Source organism: Fusarium solani, assembly GCF_023522795.1.
Source record: "Fusarium solani strain SB1 chromosome Unknown bctg00000012, whole genome shotgun sequence".
Lineage (NCBI taxonomy): Eukaryota > Fungi > Ascomycota > Sordariomycetes > Hypocreales > Nectriaceae > Fusarium > Fusarium solani.
In genome coordinates this window covers 1,805,333-1,825,013 of record NW_027072146.1, presented here as the reverse complement: position 1 = coordinate 1,825,013, position 19,681 = coordinate 1,805,333, and the positions used below count along the sequence as shown (strand labels likewise).

General features: G+C 38.7%; 8 protein-coding genes across 8 annotated transcripts; 6 read left to right on the top strand and 2 right to left on the bottom strand.

Moving 5' to 3' along the window:
* Nucleotides 1-703: 703 nt before the first annotated feature.
* MRS44_016626 (uncharacterized protein) lies at nucleotides 704-1,031 on the top strand (the record flags this gene model as incomplete). Its single annotated transcript, XM_046270134.2, has 2 exons — nucleotides 704-715; nucleotides 768-1,031. The coding sequence occupies 2 exons, from the start codon at nucleotides 704-706 to the stop codon at nucleotides 1,029-1,031; spliced, it is 276 nt and encodes a 91-aa protein (XP_046130787.2).
* Nucleotides 1,032-1,093: 62 nt separating this feature from the next.
* Nucleotides 1,094-1,576, top strand: MRS44_016625 (uncharacterized protein; the record flags this gene model as incomplete). Its single annotated transcript, XM_065618100.1, has 1 exon — nucleotides 1,094-1,576. The coding sequence occupies one exon, from the start codon at nucleotides 1,094-1,096 to the stop codon at nucleotides 1,574-1,576; it is 483 nt and encodes a 160-aa protein (XP_065474172.1).
* A 193-nt stretch (nucleotides 1,577-1,769) lies between these two features.
* On the bottom strand, nucleotides 1,770-3,113 carry MRS44_016624 (uncharacterized protein; the record flags this gene model as incomplete). Its single annotated transcript, XM_065618099.1, has 5 exons — nucleotides 1,770-2,423; nucleotides 2,512-2,571; nucleotides 2,630-2,772; nucleotides 2,829-2,939; nucleotides 2,999-3,113. 5 exons carry the CDS (start codon nucleotides 3,111-3,113, stop codon nucleotides 1,770-1,772), a joined length of 1,083 nt encoding a protein of 360 aa, XP_065474171.1.
* A 595-nt stretch (nucleotides 3,114-3,708) lies between these two features.
* MRS44_016623 (uncharacterized protein) lies at nucleotides 3,709-4,315 on the top strand (the record flags this gene model as incomplete). Its single annotated transcript, XM_046276673.2, has 3 exons — nucleotides 3,709-3,876; nucleotides 3,948-4,062; nucleotides 4,134-4,315. 3 exons carry the CDS (start codon nucleotides 3,709-3,711, stop codon nucleotides 4,313-4,315), a joined length of 465 nt encoding a protein of 154 aa, XP_046130789.2.
* A 493-nt stretch (nucleotides 4,316-4,808) lies between these two features.
* MRS44_016622 (uncharacterized protein) lies at nucleotides 4,809-5,976 on the top strand (the record flags this gene model as incomplete). The annotated part of the gene is made up of 3 exons (XM_046273960.1): nucleotides 4,809-5,236; nucleotides 5,328-5,526; nucleotides 5,587-5,976. The coding sequence occupies 3 exons, from the start codon at nucleotides 4,809-4,811 to the stop codon at nucleotides 5,974-5,976; spliced, it is 1,017 nt and encodes a 338-aa protein (XP_046130790.1).
* A 20-nt stretch (nucleotides 5,977-5,996) lies between these two features.
* MRS44_016621 (uncharacterized protein) lies at nucleotides 5,997-7,358 on the bottom strand (the record flags this gene model as incomplete). The annotated part of the gene is made up of 6 exons (XM_065618098.1): nucleotides 5,997-6,047; nucleotides 6,288-6,298; nucleotides 6,351-6,632; nucleotides 6,686-7,028; nucleotides 7,087-7,191; nucleotides 7,296-7,358. The coding sequence occupies 6 exons, from the start codon at nucleotides 7,356-7,358 to the stop codon at nucleotides 5,997-5,999; spliced, it is 855 nt and encodes a 284-aa protein (XP_065474170.1).
* A 493-nt stretch (nucleotides 7,359-7,851) lies between these two features.
* Nucleotides 7,852-8,859, top strand: MRS44_016620 (uncharacterized protein; the record flags this gene model as incomplete). Its single annotated transcript, XM_046282015.1, has 1 exon — nucleotides 7,852-8,859. One exon carries the CDS (start codon nucleotides 7,852-7,854, stop codon nucleotides 8,857-8,859), a length of 1,008 nt encoding a protein of 335 aa, XP_046130792.1.
* Nucleotides 8,860-18,357: 9,498 nt separating this feature from the next.
* On the top strand, nucleotides 18,358-19,553 carry MRS44_016619 (uncharacterized protein; the record flags this gene model as incomplete). Its single annotated transcript, XM_046271077.2, has 2 exons — nucleotides 18,358-19,413; nucleotides 19,461-19,553. 2 exons carry the CDS (start codon nucleotides 18,358-18,360, stop codon nucleotides 19,551-19,553), a joined length of 1,149 nt encoding a protein of 382 aa, XP_046130793.2.
* Between the last annotated feature and the right edge of the window lie 128 nt (nucleotides 19,554-19,681).

Sequence of the window (19,681 nt, the reverse complement as noted above, 5' to 3'; positions counted from 1 at the left end):
TTTATAATAATTTTATTTATAATATTATAAAAATTAATAAAATAAAAAAATATATATTAAATTTAATTAAAAAAATATATATAAAATAATTTTTTATTATTTTATTTTATTAATATTTATTATTAATATAAGCTTTTATAATATCTTAAATATAATATTTAATTTTAGATATTGTATTAAATTTATTTTTTATTTCCTTATATTTAATTTTACTAAGCTTCTTTTTTAATAAAGTTTAAGAGTACCGCAAACCTATCTCCTAAGTGCGTGAAGCCAATGCGGTCACGACAAGGGTATTAGGCCAATCAGAGTTCTCATTAAAAGAGATACCTCACTCTCCCCTATCTTTCGCCCAATGTTTAAGTGGGCGTATGTTAAGAACTTAATAGTCACGCTCCCTGAGGTCCCCTGTAAAGGCCGCTAGCTGTTAAAGACATAACACTGGGGCGGGGTACGCCTTGGAGGGCTTCACCCACTCAGGAGATGGGCTCCTAGTTGAGGAACATAGCTGACAAATCTGGCTTGGCCACTATCAATTTAGCCCAAGAAGCCTTGCCAGCGCGATTGGACCTAACACCTACATCATCGCACCCAGCGTCGACGCCACAGCATCGACGGTCCGTTGGTTAATCTTCTACGGTCTACACTCTATTTTCTGTCATCCATACGAACCAGTACGTCCAAACTTGAGGTTCAAGGCAAAATGCCCCGGAAGGTATGCTGCACAAGTCAACTTGGACAATTGTCACTCACCCTCTACTTTGCAGAACAAAACTGCAGCCTCTGTTGCAGAAAATCGCGAAGCTCAGCGCAGGTCAAGAGCCCGACGGCAAGAGCTGATTGCGCATCTACAGAGTCGATTGGAAGAGTACGAGCGGATGGGCGTAGCAGCCTCTATAGAGATGCAACGCGTTGCTCAGGCCGTCAACGTCCAGAACCAACGCCTGAAGAGCTTGCTTGTCGTCTTCGGGGTCTCGGAAGATGAAATTGAGCGATATCTGTTCTCCCCGAGGAAGATCATCGGGCATTGAATCCTCGACACCGATGCAACACATGTGGACGTTTATTACTTGGAATAACGCAAACGAGAGCCATGCCGATGGATGATCCGTCCCAGAGCTCCTTTGGGTCAGTATCAAGCATGGCCGGAGATGCGGTGCCGATCCTCGCATCGGTCTTGTCAAATCCAACCCTGTCGACATCTGCCGAGCCGCCGATCGAATCGATGCTACAACCCCGAGAAGAAAATAAAGGAGTCTTCATGCTCCAAGCAGCGGATCACGGATTTCACTACCAAATGCATGCGGCAAACGGTCTTGACAACACAACTGCCGATAGTTCCTCAGCCCCAACAAACGCGCTCTCGCCGCCATCCGACTCATCAAATTCCATCATCCGTCATTCTAACCATTTGGAACCCCTAGAAACCTCATGCGACAAAGCGGCAGAAATACTCGTCGAACTCCACAACCATGCAGATCCATCGTGGGCTCGTTCGGCTCTGGGGTGTCATGGAGATAGCAGCTGCTCTGTCAAGAACACCAAAATCTTTCAGCTCATGGATCATCTCGACTAGGCGCACGTCGACGAGGATGTGGAGTTTTGCTACCTTAAAGAACACTGGAAGCATATTATTATTGCTTGATTCTCAGAGAATTCACGTCAAGAAGACTGCGTGGGTCTAAGTAATCTATCTATTGATACTCACAGAAGCATCTTCACACCAGATCCCCGAAGCCGCGTTGTCGATGGAAGTTTAGCTCACCTCTTTACTTCCAACCCCATCTGTTGGCCATCCAGCGAACAGCATACACCAAGCCCACCAACACCGGCACCTCGATGAGCGGGCCAACGGTGGATGCCAAGGCCTGGTCGCTGTTGGGGCCAAAAGTCGCCACCGCTACAGCGATAGCTAACTCGAAGTTGTTGCTCGCAGCGGTAAAACTCTGCGTTACCACCATGGAGAACCGGAAGCCGAGGAGTCTGCTAATCCATAACGTGACGAAGAAGATAAGGACGAAATACACAATTAGTGGTGCAGCGACCCGGACGACCGATATAATCTGGTGAACAACTTGTCGGCCTTGGGATGCGAATAGAACGAGAATGGTGTAGAGCAGGCCGATGAGGGACCAAGGTGCGAGGAACTTGAGAAAGGTCTGCTGATACCAATCTGCTCCAGCGACCTTGCGAAGGACAATTCTCGTGATGACAGCTGCTCCAAGGGGGATGCCCAGGAAGACAGCCACACTTGTGGCAACAGTGCTGTAGGATATATCAATCGTACCCGACTCGTGACTGATGATGCGGATGAAGAAGACGGCCAAGGGGGCGAAGAGGACCATCTGGAGTATGGAGTTGATAGCGACGAGGATGGCACAGTATTCATGGTTGCCGCCTGCGAGACCGTTCCAAATGAGGACCTGGAAGGAAAGGCGTTATCAGTGCTGCTTGTAAATGTCTGGATGTGACGGGAGAACGAAGCATTGCAATGCACCTCCCCAAGCCCACGAGAATAAGACCAGTGCGAAGTTCTGACTTGTCAGGGAGGAAAGCCCAAGCCAAAGAAAGCTAGGAGAGACGTCATTATACCATGGAGAAGGATGTGTGCCGGGCGAGGGAGACTCACCATAAGGAAGGGAGCGAGAATCCAGTTGACGAAGATGCTAAAACAGATCTGCTTCCACATCTCCCTGTGCGAAAAGAGCTCGTGCAGCGATTCATATCGCACTTTGCAGAGGATCGGATACATCATGACGAGTAAACCGACAGCTTACGCATGCGTCAGTTTCAAGGATCAATAGTTCAAGCCTTCGGGGAAAACATACCAATAGGCACCGAAACACCGACAAACTTGCCCGTCTGCAAGGCTGGCCCCGTCTCGGGAACAAATTTGCCCAAGATGATACCGATGGCCATTGCCAGGAAAATCCACAGAGCTAGGAAGCGATCCAGAAGACCGAGTCCTTTGAAGGCAGACAGCTGTTGCTTCGGCTACTCACCGGGCTCGTGTTCCCGGCCGCGGCCTCAGGATCTTGGTCAGACGGGCCTGCGCGAGGTGAAGCAGGCTTCAGCTCATGGCTGTCCAACCCTTCCTTCTTCTCCAGTGTCATGTTGAAGGCGGTCGTCTTGCGTAGTAGGTTTGAAGCGATCCGTTGCGTGGTGCGTGGTGGTTGTGGGTGGCTCGGAGTCCAGCGATGCAGATGAATGCTGTGCCTGTATGAATCGCTACCGTCGAGACGAACACGATCTTATACGTGAATCACCGCGGTCCCTCTTGCGCCCCAAAACTTGCAGCAATCTAGGAATCGCAATGGACGCTGCCGGTCGAAAATCCCGTCGAGCCAATCGCAGCCTCGGCTTGACACAACCCCCGGTGATGGAATTTGCTTGGTGGGTTTGCACAGTCACAGCTGGCGCATGACTGAGTTCCTGCAAAGCTGATCAACCAATCACCTCTCGGGCATGACAGGGTCCCAAGAACGCTATCTACTTTTGGCCGTGGCCAATCATAGTCTGGGTATGACACAGTCCCGACCATGTCTGAGTGAGGTTACCCATTGCCTTCGGCCCTCAGAGGGCTTCATATTCGGAAATACCCTCCCCCTCCAAGATGTGATGAGCATCACAAAATCTCTCCTAAGGTTCGGCGCCCGTCTTCGCCTAAATCTCGCATTCCAACCGGTCAACTGCATCTGCTCATCTAAGATGGCCTCTACTGATGCCGCCACGCCCTGGCATGCTGCCTACCCTCCTCCCCTCAACAAGGCCCCTGCGGCCATGACACGTCAGGGAGCATTGGAGATGATGAAGGACAGCAAGAATATCGCTGGCAAGAATTATGTCCTCATCGATCTCCGCCGGACAGACCACGAGGTTCTACCTACCTTCCGTGTTTTCCGAGACAACAACTAATCGAGCATCAACTCACCCATTCTGTCATCCAGGGCGGCACCATTCGCGGGTCCATCAATCTGCCGGCACAGAGCCTCTACCCGACTATACCGACGCTGTACAGCCTGTTTAAATCGGCGGGAGTCCAAAAGATCATCTGGTACTGCTGTAGGTCTTGAATTACTGCCTCCAAAACTAGCCGCATACAATGAAAGGACATGCATACTGACTCCTTCCAGCATCCTCTCGGGGCCGGGGCTCGCGAGCAGCTGGATGGTTCAAGGACCATCTCGACGAGCAAGGCGACAGCGATATGGAGAGCGTGATCCTATTCGAAGGCATTGCCGGCTGGGCCAAAGCCGGTGGCGAGTTCATGGAGTGGATGGATGAGTACGACGCGACTGTTTGGAACAGCAAGTAGTTATTATCTGGGATGAACAAGCCTTGGTGGCCAAAGAGCAATGAATCACGGTAGCTTGAACTCCTGGCGACAGTGCGACTTGTTAGACAGGCGGCATGAACATCCATGCCAAAGACTTTGTAGTCCACTAAATCTAACAAGAATAGCTCCCAAAACACAGTCATCGCACCTAGATCCCATGATTTCACGCTGGAGAAATGAAAGGAGGGATGCCGCAAGAAACCATGGAGACGCAATCTTCATTGAAATGAGGCCCACCCTGGCGGCTCTCTCGCATGGGAATATCAGACCCTACAAGGATTCACTCGCCATGGCCGGCGGTGGGTGAGTCCAGGCATGGCTCCTAGCCACGCTTGGCTTAGTTTATAAAGCCTAAAAATCTCTGTCTGCACTGCCCAAAGTGCTCCCCTTCGTGGAGGTGACAGTACATAAAGAGCGCTATTTGTTATGTGGGCTCCCACTGTGTGTCTGGCCTGGAAAGTCGGCATCAAAAATGAGCCTTCTCCGCCACACCGTCCGAGTTCGCACTTTCACAGGCAACCTCCACGCAAGTGCGCCTTTCCACGGGCTTCTTGTTCATCGATATTTCTCTGGTAGCATCTCAGCAAAACAGACCCAGAACCTCGGCCTCGCGATGAACGGACACGGAGATTTGAACAACTCCCACGCTGGGAGGGCAGCAATTAGGCTTGCTGCCGATCCCGCCTACAGCTATCAGTCCCTCGCCATTGGCTCCGACGAAGATGACGTCGGAATCCGAGAGCAATATCGCCCTTTTCTTTTTAACGGCAGTCCTTCCACCGATGACTGGATCTCGGAATTGGAGCTGAGCACAGCGATCAAGATGGTGCAGTCCGAGATCTTGGACAGAGGGCTCGATCGCCTCCGCATTCTGGTTCTGTACGGTAGTCTCAGAAGTCGGTGAGTGCTAGGGACAAAGACGGATGTCATCATTTGATCTTTTGCCATCCATTTTAGCTCGGATATTACCAGTCTTACTCACCATCCCCAGATCATATTCCCGTCTGCTGGCCTACGAAGCCGCGCGCATTCTTTTCCGCCTCGGCTGTGATGTCCGAGTCTTCGACCCTGCTGGTCTGCCCCAGAAGGACGACGTCCAACACTGCCATCCTAAAGTACAAGAACTGCGGGAATTGAGCAAGTGGAGCGACGGGCACGTATGGGTCAGCCCTGAGCAGCATGGCAACTTGGTAAGCCCCCTCAACTGTGATTAAATGTGTACAGAAACATGAACCTAATCCACATCACAGACGGGCATCTTCAAGCAGCAGATCGACTGGATTCCATTATCCTCCGGCTCAGTGCGTCCTACTCAAGGAAGAACCCTGGCCATTGCCCAAGTCAGCGGAGGATCACAGTCTTTCAACGCTGTCAACTCGCTTAGGATACTAGGACGGTGGATGCGCATGTTTGCCATTCCCAACCAGAGCTCGGTGCCAAAGGCATACACGCAGTTCACATCTGAGCCTGAGGGCAGCCGTATGCTTGCCAGCTCAAACCGCGACCGCCTTGTTGATTGCATGGAAGAGCTTGTGAAGTATACCATCGTCATGAGACCCCACTTTGACTTGTTGGGGGATCGATTCAGTGAACGTGAGGAGCGCAGAGCCAAGGAGACACAAGGGGAAGTGGGAAAGTAGGCTGCATGATATAGAGATTTCTACAGACCAGTTGCATATTGCTCGAGCCAATCGATCTGGTGTGCACGGGTCTATTTTAATGTAGTTTATTAAACTACGAGCTGCCCTTGGTACAGTAATGGATCAGGATACAGTTGAAAAGATAGTACTAAATCCCGCCGGCAGCCGTGGCAAGCTGCTTCCTCACAATATAATCCAGCAGCTGACTTTGCATATGCTACAGCCAGATTGTGTTTAATTGAGCAGGCTCTTTAAACTCTCATTTTACAGGCCGATCACTCTTAGTTCGCCGCGGGTTTGATAGCATATACCTGGAAGGAGCCTGGGAACATTTAGTTGGCGGCTTAATTAGACTAAGCGTCCGGTGTACTTACCTGCCCATTCGTTAAAGTCTGTGATCCCTAGTCGAGCAGCCAGTGTCTCGGCTTCACTTGCCATCGAACTCGGCTGGTTCTGGCAAGCACACGTGGACGAGTCAGCTCCGCAGCATAACTCCTTTTCCTCCGGCTTGCAGCAATTCTCCTTCGTCTTTGAACTGCAGCAAGATGGTGCCTCCTCTTCCTCTTCGATAGTGTTTATCCCACAACACGATGTCTTGGCCTCAGCGGCGGTATAGTACACATTCAAGTCATTCTTGCTGTCCACGATGAGAACAGCTGGCAAAGACCAATTAGGCTCCATTATACTCTAATGGGACGATTCGGCTTACCGTTAAAACCTGCATTCTTGAGAAAGGCCTCATAGTCGCTGACCTGGCTAGCTCCAGCGATGCACCCGACGTATAGAGCAATGCTCTTCTTCATCTCCTCGGTAAACTCCTTGCGCGCCAGTATGTCGCTGATGGCAACCCGCCCGCCGGGATTGAGCAGTCGGAACATCTCGTTGAATGCAAGCTGTTTCTCCGCTGCAGGGACAAGGTTGATGACACAATTGCTGATGATACAGTCAGCAGTGTTGTCGGGTAGCGGGATAGAGGTGATGGCGCTTTCGATGAATTGAACGTTCGAGGCATTGGTGTGAGCTTTATTGGCATTGGCTTTGTCTACCATATTCTATTGTGCGTTATTAAATGGATGCTAGACTCGATCCGGATGGCAAGGACTTTCTCACCTTGTTCATGTCCACTCCGATGGCCTTGCCTGTAGGACCGACTCTCTTTGCAGCCGTGAAGACATCGAAGCCAGCACCAGACCCAAGATCCACAACGGTTTCGCCCTTTAACAGTCAACAAAACGAAACGACGCGGGACATGGATAGGCGCGCCTCTCTCAGCCTCGCGAGTGCAATTGGGTTGCCACAGCTCAAGCCCAGGTTCGCACCCTCAGGGATACCAGCGAGCTCTTCTTCTGTGTACCCAAACGCTTTCGCAACGGTTTGCTCATACTGACCGGTGCTGCTCTTCGTGATTGAGCCGTATCGCCTATTAACTTGGTCATATATCTCGTTAGACTCCATTGCCAGTAGTAAATTGGTTAGGCCAGGGTAAGAATGGTGTTGGATGAACGCGTTGTGGTGGGATGATGGGCCTATGTCGTTCGCAAATCCATCCAGATATTATATAGTTCTTGGGAGCGCATCGATAGGAGCGCATCGATATGTCACCGTTGAGAATACCTCGTATGCTGATAAATCCAACATATCCGTCCACCTTTGCGCCTAGGCACCAGTCTGACATACATGATGGTCTGGTGGAAATCATGGACTCCGCCCAAGTAGGCCTTGACCCGTGGCGTCCAATCACGGGGTGTTTGAGACAGTTCGCAGGGAGAGACCTGTAAATGGTGACTAATACGCGAAATCGATATGTCACCGTTTTGAGACGGGCATAAAATGGGATCCCATCGGTGACATATCGACGATAGGTAGCGACTCATCATGCCTCCGGGACCACCTTCGACACCACGACCCAGGACCAAACGGGTTTCAGCTCAGCACACACGGGAGCGGGTCCGCAACAATCAGCGTCGGCATCGTGCTCGTCGGAAAGACTATATCGCAACGCTAGAAGAAAAACTCGGCGAAGCAGAACAAACTATTTCGAGCCTCAGAGATCAGATCGAGGCTCTTCAGGCGGCATTGACGCGATACCGCCGCTATCAGAATGATCAAAATAGGGCAGATTGTCGCACGCCGCTGCTGCAACAACCTCAAAGTCAGGGTGGCACATCATCGCCACCTCTTGCCGGCACTCATGGCGAAGCCTATCAGCCATCCAATGTTGTCTCTGATACAGATGACCTCGGAGCTGGGAAACTACCCGCCCCGGCTTCCACAGATCCCCTGGCCTCCGATGGCCAACCTGGATCGGAAGTCAACGCCCTCATTTTTCCACCAGCTGAAAGTCTTCAGGCGCTTATCTCTATAGCTCAGTCATCTGAACCTGTCACCGGACCTCTGCTGGCTCTAGGATCTGCCTCAACATCAAGCCCACGCTCCGCACCCGAGCTTACTTCCACAGCTGCAAGCTACCAGGCTGTCGCTGAGGCCGGAAGTCTGCTATCTGAAACAGTAATACCAGACCAGATATTGGCCCCAACAACACCCTGCTGCTGCAGTGATCCCTCATCGGGTGCACAACTAACTGCCGACACAATAAATCGAATGGCTCTCGTTCCGAGTCAGGAGACCCCGCTCCTAATGCCTGCATACATGCTCGAACCAGCAATGGAAGCCTACTACCAAGAACAAGCTTACAGCGAGTCCACAATGCTTTGCTCCGAGGCATATATTCTCATCGCGCAACAGAACTTCAAGGGTATGAGCCAGGGAGACATGACTACATGGCTATGGAACGGCTTTCGCCGCTCACTTCAACCGGGTGGGGGATGCCGCGTTAATACGGATATGCTATTCAGCCTTCTGGCATTCATCAGCGATACCTGACCCTACGTCCTGCCAAATGTGATAGCTCTACATCAGATTTTTCAATCAGACATAACTTTGTGCACTGCATGGCTGCTTGTGGACTTCTGAGGTTTCAGGGAGAATAGTAGATATAGGGCTGAGACAACATGTTGGAAACTTGACTGACACTGTCAGGCATTTCGACGAGCTAAGCGAAAAGGTATCGCGCGTTAAACGTCGGTGCATTTCGCCCGCAAGGACCTGCTTCCGCTTTTAGTTCATGCAATAGCAACCCTCGACCTTGATGCCACGTCTTAGAAACTAATGCGTAGGTTGCGTGCAGCTTGTCGTTACATTTTGGCCCCGTTCTTCCTCCAGCTCGACAACGTCCTCGCTCTTGAATACCGCCGTGACGCTCTCAGATATTGAGGAAATCACGGCTCTGGGCAAATTCTGGCATTCACCGCCAGCTTGCTAAGATCTCTCCATCGCGGCTAATGTTAAACTCGTTCTACTATGTCGTGATAGTTCTCTCAATCTGCATAGGGTCCTGCCAAGTAATAGATAAGTCGATCAATGGAACCAAGCACTTTCTAACCGATGATTCTCAGTGTTGTTATTCTCCCGCTAGTGGTTTTCCGCCTCTGCTTGGATTCGAATTCGAATAATATCTACGAATTCATCCTCCACAATGGAGGATTTTCGACTTTCATGCGTCACATCCGATACACAAAGGTTTCTCCTAGTTACACGCTTCCCTGAGCCTAATGAGGCGACTTGCGGATAGGCTCATTCAGTACATCCAATCAGCTAGACCAAGCCTCTGCTGAACTAATGAAGTCCAGCAATGCAAATAGCAAACCCGTCTCTATGCGGCACCCATCTCCTTCACAGATTGCCCCCCGGAATCCAGGTTCTAGCCATCCCCGAATACTAGATTCATCCAAGCCTTTACGATTTTGCTGAATGATTGTCAAATAGGCATCCCGGCAGCGGGTTGTCGACTCTCCTGGGCCCGGAGGCGGCAATTTGCCGTAAACGTCGTCTTGGATTTCTGGATATGCCTCTTCTCCATAGTCGAGAATGGATGCCTACATCGGTTCAAAGATTGCTTGAGTTGAAATCGTAGGAGACAGTTGCCAGGTCAATTCTGAGCTGGAGTGAGACTGGGAGGTCGGTTGTTGCGTTCCGTCTTTTCCTTGCTGGACCAGGGGTCCTTTTAAATCGTCGATCAGATTCTTTTGGCATTGGCGAAAAAGATCCTCCTGCAACCAGTGGCCACGTGTCAATGTGTCATTCTCTCCGGTGTTGATTGATGGCATCTCGCTCAAGGCCTTGGTAGTCTCCATCTGCATCGAGTCACGTCCCGTCTGCGCCCGCTGAAGCTCTTTAGATAACTCATCGACAAGTGCTAACGCCTGACTTAGCTATAGCTATGTCTCTGCTAGTCGGGACTCGAGCTCCGCGATGTGATCCTTGACTTTCTTGCGGTGGCGACGCTGGTTGTTGCTGTTGGATTAGACCCTGTACAATAGCTCTGAGGGTGGTCACGTGCCTTCAATATCGGCCAGATGATCTCGGGCTCATCAGGCAGACCATTTCTAATTAGGAAGGCTACGTCGCGGCCTAAAAGGGAAAAAAAAATAATCTTAGGAAAAATAATAAATAAGAAATATATATAGGTTTAGAGATAAGCCTAACTTATTAATAATTAAGAGTCTTATATATAAATTAATAATTATTAATTAAAATATTAAGTAAAAAAATATATATTAATTACTCCTTAGGTAATAATAATAAATATAAATACTAAATTAGCCTCTAATAATAATTAAGTTACTTAATTTAATATCCTTAAGATAAATGTAAAGAACTAAGATCTATAGGCTTATATTAATCTATTAGTTAAAAATTAGCTTAGCCTTTTAATAAATCCCCTTATAAAGCTAGATATATAAAATATATAAAAAAAAAGGCCTAAGGACTAAGGCAATAATTACTAAATTAGCTTTAACTCTAGCTATATTAATATAAGACTTAAGTAATACCCTTTAGAAAAAAGATCTTTTCTTAATAAATAATATAAATAATAATAAAGGAGCTAATAAGATCTTAGACCTCTTAGTAATTAATTTTTAGACTTATAACTCCTTATAAACCTTTTATAAATACCTTTTATTTAAATATAAAAACCTTAAAAAAAGAATTATAAAGATTTAAGATTAAATACTTAAAATAAGTAATAAGCCTCTTATTTATTATTATTATTTAATTAATAATATATTTATAAATAAAATAAAATTATTATATAAGAAATTCTTTTTAATTATAATAAATAAATAAATAAAAAGCTTAAAAATTATATAGGAATTACTTAATAAAGCCTTAATAGAGCTACTTAATTTCTTATTAAGCTATTAATAAATAAATTATAAGATAATATAATATAATTAACTAGATAAAAAATATATACTTCTAAGATAATAAAGAGATAAATTAGTAATCCTTAGATCTCTTTAAAGTATTTTAATTATTACTTTTTAAGTTATAAATCTTTACTTATAATATAATAAAAAGAAATAATATAAAAGAAAATAAACTTATAATAGCTTTTATAATTATAAATATAAGATAAGCTCTTAATAAGCTTAAGAAATCCCTAAAGAGAGAGAAAATAATATATAATACCTATATAATAATTAAAAATAACTTAAAAAAGGCTTTTAAACCTAGAAAATAAAAAGACTATTTTAGAAAAACTCTAAGAAAATAAAAAAAAGCCTAAGAGATTAAAAATAAATATATATAATTAATATACTTAGTATATAATTAGTGATATTTATTAATTAATTATTATAATATATTTCTTAAAAGAAAATATAAGAAATATATATTAAATATACTCTGCGAAGAGATAATATAAAAAAGAATTCTCTTAAATATTAATAACTTAGCTAATTAAATATAAAAGATTAAGCTAAAAAGCTTAGCCTAATTATAACTTATTAGCTCTTATAGCTAAGAGGTAGCCTTAATAGTTATTAGATATTACCCCTTAAGGGATAATATATTACTTAATTTTAAGGCTATATTATATATCTTTAGAGATACCTTATAGCTTAAAAACCTATAAGCTAATATAATAAGAGATTCTTTTTAATTAAAAATAAATTAAATATTAATAAATAGCTATAAAGATATAATAATTACCTTAAAAATAATAAATAAATTAATAAAAAAGTTAATACTTTAAGATATTACCTTATATATTAACCTTATTATAAATCTTATTTTTTTATTAAATTAAGTAAAAAAGACTTTTAATAAGATATAAGGCTAAGTAAGAGTTACCTAAGAAAAATAAATAATAGATTTCTTAGAGAAATAAAAAAATCTATAAAAAATAAGTCTTAAAGTATTAAGAAATAACCTAACTAAGCTAGCTAAATTAAGCTATACTCGCGGCTAATAAAATAATATTTCTTTCTCTTAAGGTAAGGTATAGATATATAAGCTATATAATATAAAGATTACTTAAGGGAAATTTTATTATATGATATTATTCTATTACTTTATATTACCTAAAATAAGGATTAAAATATCTTAATTAATATCTTAGTAATTTTAATAATAAAAGCTCTATACCTAATGCCTAAGGTCTTAATAGGCTTAAATTAATAAGGTTTATTTATATAATTATTAATAGCTTTAATAGCGCGCTAAAACTAGCTCTATTTATAATAAATAGCTTATATCTTAACTAGCTAAAATAATTAAAATCCCCTTTATATAATAACTCCCCTTTAATATTAACCTTTTAAATATTCTTATAATTCTTAATTACTTAAAGAGGTTAAAATTACTTTTATTATTCTTATAAGAAGATATTTAATTATAATTAATTAATTAGTTAATTTATAATTAGCTAAGTAATTAATAATATATTAATAAAAGTATAATAATTACTTTCTATAAAGACTTTTAATTAATAAATTAAAGTAATATAACTAATACCTATTAATATACCTTCTTATATAATTAAGATAACCTTATTAAAAAGGTCTATAAGCTTTATAAGGGTATAAAAAATACTTATAATAAGCTATAAGAGATAATATTATATAAAGCTATTTAAAGTTTTATAATAAATATATAACTTATTAAATAAAAGGTTTAAATTAAACTTATAATCTTTAGTTATAACTTTTTTCTTTTTATATTTAGCCTTTTTTTACTTAATTATAATATAAATAATTAATATAATATTATTAAAAAAGAGCTTTTCTTATTAAAGGCCCTTAAAAAGAAATTAAAAAAATATAAGTATTTTACTTAGAAAGAAATTAAATTCCTTAATAGCTTAAGAAATAATAATAATATATACCTATATAAGGCATAGCTTTTAACTCTTATTATTAATATTAATACCTTTTATACTATTAACTAAAAAAATTAAAAAAGATAATTAGCTAAGATCTAGCTATATAGCTATAAGTATAATTATATTAGGAAATAAAAGTTATTAGTATTATAGGTTTTAAAGGGATTAATTCTTAGAGTTAATATTAGAGTTTTATAAACTTAAAAAGTATTAGCGCTAAGGCTTAGTATTAGACTTAGCGGTAAAGGGAGGTCTATAGGTTTAATTAATTAAACTTATCTAATAAATATATAATATATATACCTTAGCTTATATAAATATATAAATAATAATAATTTTAATAGTAATTTAAATAATAAGTATAACTTATTCTATATTAGTTTAAATAACTATATAGTAGCTTATTATTTCTTATTAATAAGTCTAAATATATTCTTTAATATAGTCTTAAAGTTTTCTTAGTTTAAGAAGATATTAATAATATCTTAGTCTTAATTTATTTTTTTATTTAATAAGAAATCCCTTATAATAAGTTATATCTATATTATAATAATACTTTTTTTAAGTTATTTTATAAATAAGGCATATATCTTATTATTAAATAATTTATTTAAGAAAAATATAAAATACCCCTTATAATAAGTAAGGAATAAAATAATATCCCTAGTATCTCTATTAAAAAATACTAACTTAAGAGGTTTAATAGCTTTTCTAATATCTCTAATAAGTATAGCCACTTAGGGTATTACCTATTATAATAGTTACTAATTAACTTAGGCTTAGAGCTAATTTATAAGAGCCTATAACTACTAAACCTTAATAGCTATTTTAGTAGTGCTTAGTAGAGTAATATAAGCTAATAGTTAGGTATTAAAAGTATTACTTAATATATTAATAATAATATAATATTACTTAAGGTAATACTAGTAATTTATTAAATAAGAGCTATTAATATATAATAAGAAGATATTTCTTAAGGGATAAATTAATTATACTAGGTTTATATTAATAGAGGAGTAAATTATATACTCTAAGGCAAAGGGTATAAATTATATCTAGTAATATACTTAAAGGTATTAAATATAACTAAGTTATATTAATAGCTAAGATAACTAATATATAAAAAAGTATACTAAATATATTTTATATACTTAGGGGTTCTCCTTAATTACTATCCTAAGGGTATTACTTAGAGTAATTATATAAGTAATTATAAGTAATTATAAGATAATTACCATGATCGCTTAACTTTTATAGGTAATTACGCCCTAACTAGTTAGTAATAATAGGGCCTTTCCTAGGTATGTAATAAGTGCTTTATTAAGTCGTGATAGTAAGTAATTAATTAAGTAAATATTAATATATAAGTAATAGCTAAATCATTAAGAAGTAATAATTAAGAAAGATTAATATAACTAAGGGTTTAGTATTATAATATCTATAATAAGCCTAATTATAATATAAAGACCTATTATATAATAATTAAGATATCTAAGAAAGAAGATAATAAGTAATTTTAATTAATTAAATTATTAGTAGTATTTTTATTATAATTCTTATCTATAAGATTAAGATTTTTAATATACTTACTTATCTAATATACTTATTATATATATATATTAAGTTAAATAAATATAATAAGTTTCTTAAGATTAAAATATATCTTATAGTTTATAGAAATTACTAAATAAGAGGTAATTAAGATATTTATATTATTATATTTATAAATAATATACTTAATAGGTAAGTATCTTAGATAAGTAAGTGTCTTAAATTACCTTATAGTAGGTTTTCTTCTTTTAAGAAAATTACTTTAAAAATTTCTAAAAAAAATATTAAAGCTTAAAATAGCTAATACATTAAATATAGTTTATATAATTAAAAAAAATAATATATAATTTCTTTAGATTTTTATAAAAATTCCTTATAAGGGAGTTTTAAAAACAGTATATTTATATTATATAAATAATTATTTCTTTATAAAGGAATTTTTTTTAAAAATGTAAAAAAAATATATTAAGATTAGATAAAGAATTAAGTTTATAAAAATACTCTTTTTTAAGATTATAGATATTTTATAGCAGTTTTTAGAAATTTTAAATTAGCTATTTTTAGATATATAGTATACTAAGATACTTACTTATCTAAGACACTTACTTATTAAGTATGTTATCTTATTTAAAATATTAATAATTATTATTAGTTATTTTAATTATAAGATATTATAATATAATATAATTAATACCTTTATATATATTTTATTTAATAAAAAGTTTTTATAAAAATATTAAAAAAATATTTAAAATTAAATAAAATATTAAAGTTTTAAAAGGCCTTATATAAATTAAAGAGATCTCTTTTATTATAATAATATTACTTTAAGAGAAGTCTCTTAAATAATAATAAAAAAATATTAAATAAAGATTATTATTAAATAATTATTAAGAGCGACCGGTAAGCTCTACTTAGCTAAAGGGGGGATTAAAGCTAATAGGGGCCAAGGGGGGCTAATAAATAGCTGAGCCAAAGCTAAGCCAGCAAGTAAGAAGGCCCTAAAAGCGGCGATCTATAATAGATTACATATCGCTTAAGATTTGTCTTATAATCTCCTTACTTATGGTAAGACTACTAATGCATACTAGACCCACTTTTCCTTATATAATATCGCAGGTATAAGAGGGATATAAGAGGTCCCTTAGAAATTAATTACTATTAAAATACTATAGAAATTATTATAAAGATACCTATGACTTCTTAAGTAATCCCCGGCGAGGCTATTAATACCACTAACCCTAATAGCTATATTATAGAGAAAAATAGCCGCTATAGGTAACCTAATAACTTTACTTATAGACCTATGTTTAGCCTGACTATAAGCTACGATGCCTATTTCCTCCTTTTAATAATATTATTATAAGACCTTTATATTAATCTATTACCCTAGATACCTCTAGAGCTTTTCTAGCTTTTTATACCTTCTTTCTTAGTTAAAAACTAAGTCTCTTATACTAATTCCTAGGTTTAAAGCTTATTTTAAAGTTATTAATTAGGCCTAGTAAGCTAGCTTTAAGGCTAATATAAGACCTCTATTACCGAGGTATATATATAACTTACTATCCTGATTTATATAGGAATTTATAAGAAATTAATCATTTATAATTACTAAGAGACTTCTAGGCTAAGGCACTAAGATACTAACTATAGTATATATAAATATCTTATATATAATCGCTTTTAATTCCTTTAATAGCATTTATAAGTCTTTAATTTATTTAAAATCGCTAATATATAGCTACTAAAGGTCTTTTAAGCTATTAATAATTAGTTTAAGTATATATAATAAGTATCTCTCTTACTATAAGTCTTAGGCCTAAATATTACTATAGATAAATATATAACTTACTATATAAGAAGGTTATATAAAATAATAAAAGTCCCTAATAAACCTATACCCCTTAGCTTTAAGTCCTAGGTTAGAGCTTAAAAGGGCTTTTTCTTATAGTAAATTTAATATTAGCTAAAGAAAAAATATAAATTAATTAGTCTTCTAAAAAAGCTATGCTAATACCTAAAGAAAAAGAATTAATATTCTAATTAATTATATAACTAGAGATAAAGAGATTTATATATACCTCTTAACCTAACTTAAAGTATAGTTATTACTTTAATTAATAAGTTACTAAAAGCTAAATATTATATCTTTATTAATAACCTCTTTTTATCTATAAATCTCTTTATATATCTTCGCTAGCTAGGCTATAAAGCCATAAGTATAGCCCGCTATAATTATAATATATTTAAGCCTTTTATATAGCTTAAAGTTAATAATATTACTAGTTATAATCTTTTTTAATTTAGCGAGCTTTAAATAGCTATAATAATTAATTATAAAATAAGGTCTTAAGATATATTTATATATAATTTCCTTATTAATTTATTTCTTAGCTTAATAAATTAATTAAATTATATAAAAAAATAATACTCTTATGCTCTTTTTAATTTCTATATTTAAAGAAAATAAGCTTATTATATAAAAAGAAGAGGCTAAATATAATAAAAGCCTAGGCATAGCTAATATAATATTTTTTTAATAAAAAAGCTCTAAAGGAATTTAAAATTCCTTTTTTTATTATTACTTATAATAATAAAATAAATTATATAAACTAGGGAAACTAATTAAGGGCATTACTAAGTTATAATTACTATATTTATTAAGACCCCTAATAGGCTCTAGCTTAGACCTTCCTCCTTAATATTACCCTTATTAATAATTATTTATTATAGCTATATAAAAACCTAAATTAAAAGAGATTTAAGTTATAAGCAGCATAGAGAGGATATATTATAAATGCCCTTATTATAACCTATAGTTTATTATCTTAGGGAAGAAAGTAATATAGATCTAATAATAAAGACCTTATTAACCTAGGCTATAAGCTTATTTATCGAGGCCATACTAAGAGTAGCTATTACTATGCCTACCTAGGCTATTGCTATAATATGACGAGATTATAATTAAAAGGGCGGGCCTTAGGCTTAATTAATAGGAATAAGGGTAAAAAAAAGGTGCTATAATTGAGGTATAGCTATAAGCTATATAATATTCTATTATATAACTCATTAGATTACTTTAATAAGTATTACTATAGAAATTAAGTGGGAAAAGAAATATCCCTTATATCCCTCTTTTTAATTAGATTAGACCCTGGTCCGGTACGCGTTGGCAGTCTTACCGCAAGCAAGGAGATACCCTAGGATCTCGCGGATCTTCCGCACTTTGAAGTCTAAACCCCGCAAGGGATCAACTGCCGATCAGGAAGTCGGATAATAAAGAGACTTTAAAGAAACAATTTTCCACAAATCGGGTTCTCGCAAGTCAGGCTGCAGCTCCCTGCTGGACTGCAACTATACAGTTTTGTAATAAGCAACACTATGGGCTCGGTTGGAGTGTTATTTTTCCACCACTTGAGGCCTGCATAATCTACTGAAATCATCCGACGGGAATAATCACCCCTGGTATATGTGACTATATGCCTCGTCTTGCCCCAGGTGTGCCAAGACGGAAACGTTTAAGATTCGGGCTATAAGTAAGCTTAATAGTATGCATACGAACACAATGTGGGAAGGCAGCCATCTCGCGCGTCTCTTGAGGAAAAATGTTTCTGCACGGACTTGTTCTTTCGACAGTTGTCACAGCTGTCACCACAGCTGCGGCACCCAAGCCGGCGTATGCGCAATGGTTGACAGACTCCATGCTCCGCTTTGGTGTCCAGCCAGGTATTGGCTATGGTGAAGCAACGCTCTATACTGGCTTCGAAAGCGTCCTCGACGCCACCAAGAACAAAACGCTGAACGACATCTACCGCTCCCACATTGATGCAGTTCTCACGGATGACGGCGTGGTAAAGCGCTTCAACTACTCTCACTTCTCGTTGGATAACTACCGCATTGGAAACAACATTTTGTACTGGTATAAAAAGACCGGAGAAGAGAAGTACAAGCTCGCCGCAGATTCGATCAAGGAAATGATCGACAAACACCCACGAACCCCAACAGGAGGACTCTGGCATCGACACGTCGTGTATCCCAACCAGATGTGGCTGGATGGCATCTACATGGCCGACAGTTTCTACGCCAAGTGGGTTTCGCTTTTTCAGCCCAAGAACCAGACGGCATGGGACGACATTGCCCTCCAGTTCGACAAGATCGACTCAGTTACCCGCAAGAAAAACAACCTCCTTGTTCACGGCTTCGACGAGAGCAAAAAGGCTGTCTGGGCTGACCCCGTCACTGGTGCCGCACCATTGATCTGGGCTCGGGCCATTGGATGGTACTACATGTCTCTCCTTGAAGTGATCCCGCTCTTCCCTGACAGCCACCCTGCTAAGAAGAGACTTCTTGGCTACTTTGTCGACCTATCAGATGGCTTGAAGAAGTCGATAGATGAAAAGGGAGCTTGGTGGAACATCATGGATAAGCAGTATGAGGACGTCGAAGGCAACTACCTGGAAAGCAGCGCAAGTGCCATGTTTGTCTTTGGCTGGCTAAAGGGTCTGAATCTTGGATTCCTCAAGGAGAAGAGCTATGGAAAGGTCGCTACGAAGGCCTTCGATGCGCTAGTCAAGATGTTTGTCACCAAGAACGACGACGGGACTATCAACTGGGAGGATACTGTCATTGTCGGGAGTTTGGGTAGCAACGCCACGTTCCAGGTAAGCTTAATACCTAACATCTATTATTCGAAGGCTAACAGGAATAGTATTATGCTAGCATTGGGCTGAGACAGAACGACCTTCGTGGAGCTGGTTCTTTTATCGTCGCAGCTGTGGAGTACGAGAAACGGTATCACTAACTTTGCCTCCAAGACCATCAAGAGGTTGAGATCTTCGGCCCCCGGTAGAGGTTATCGGGTCATCACCTGAGAAATGACTTGATATATCTAGATAGCCCAAAGCCGATAGCAGCGTGGCGTCTTTTACC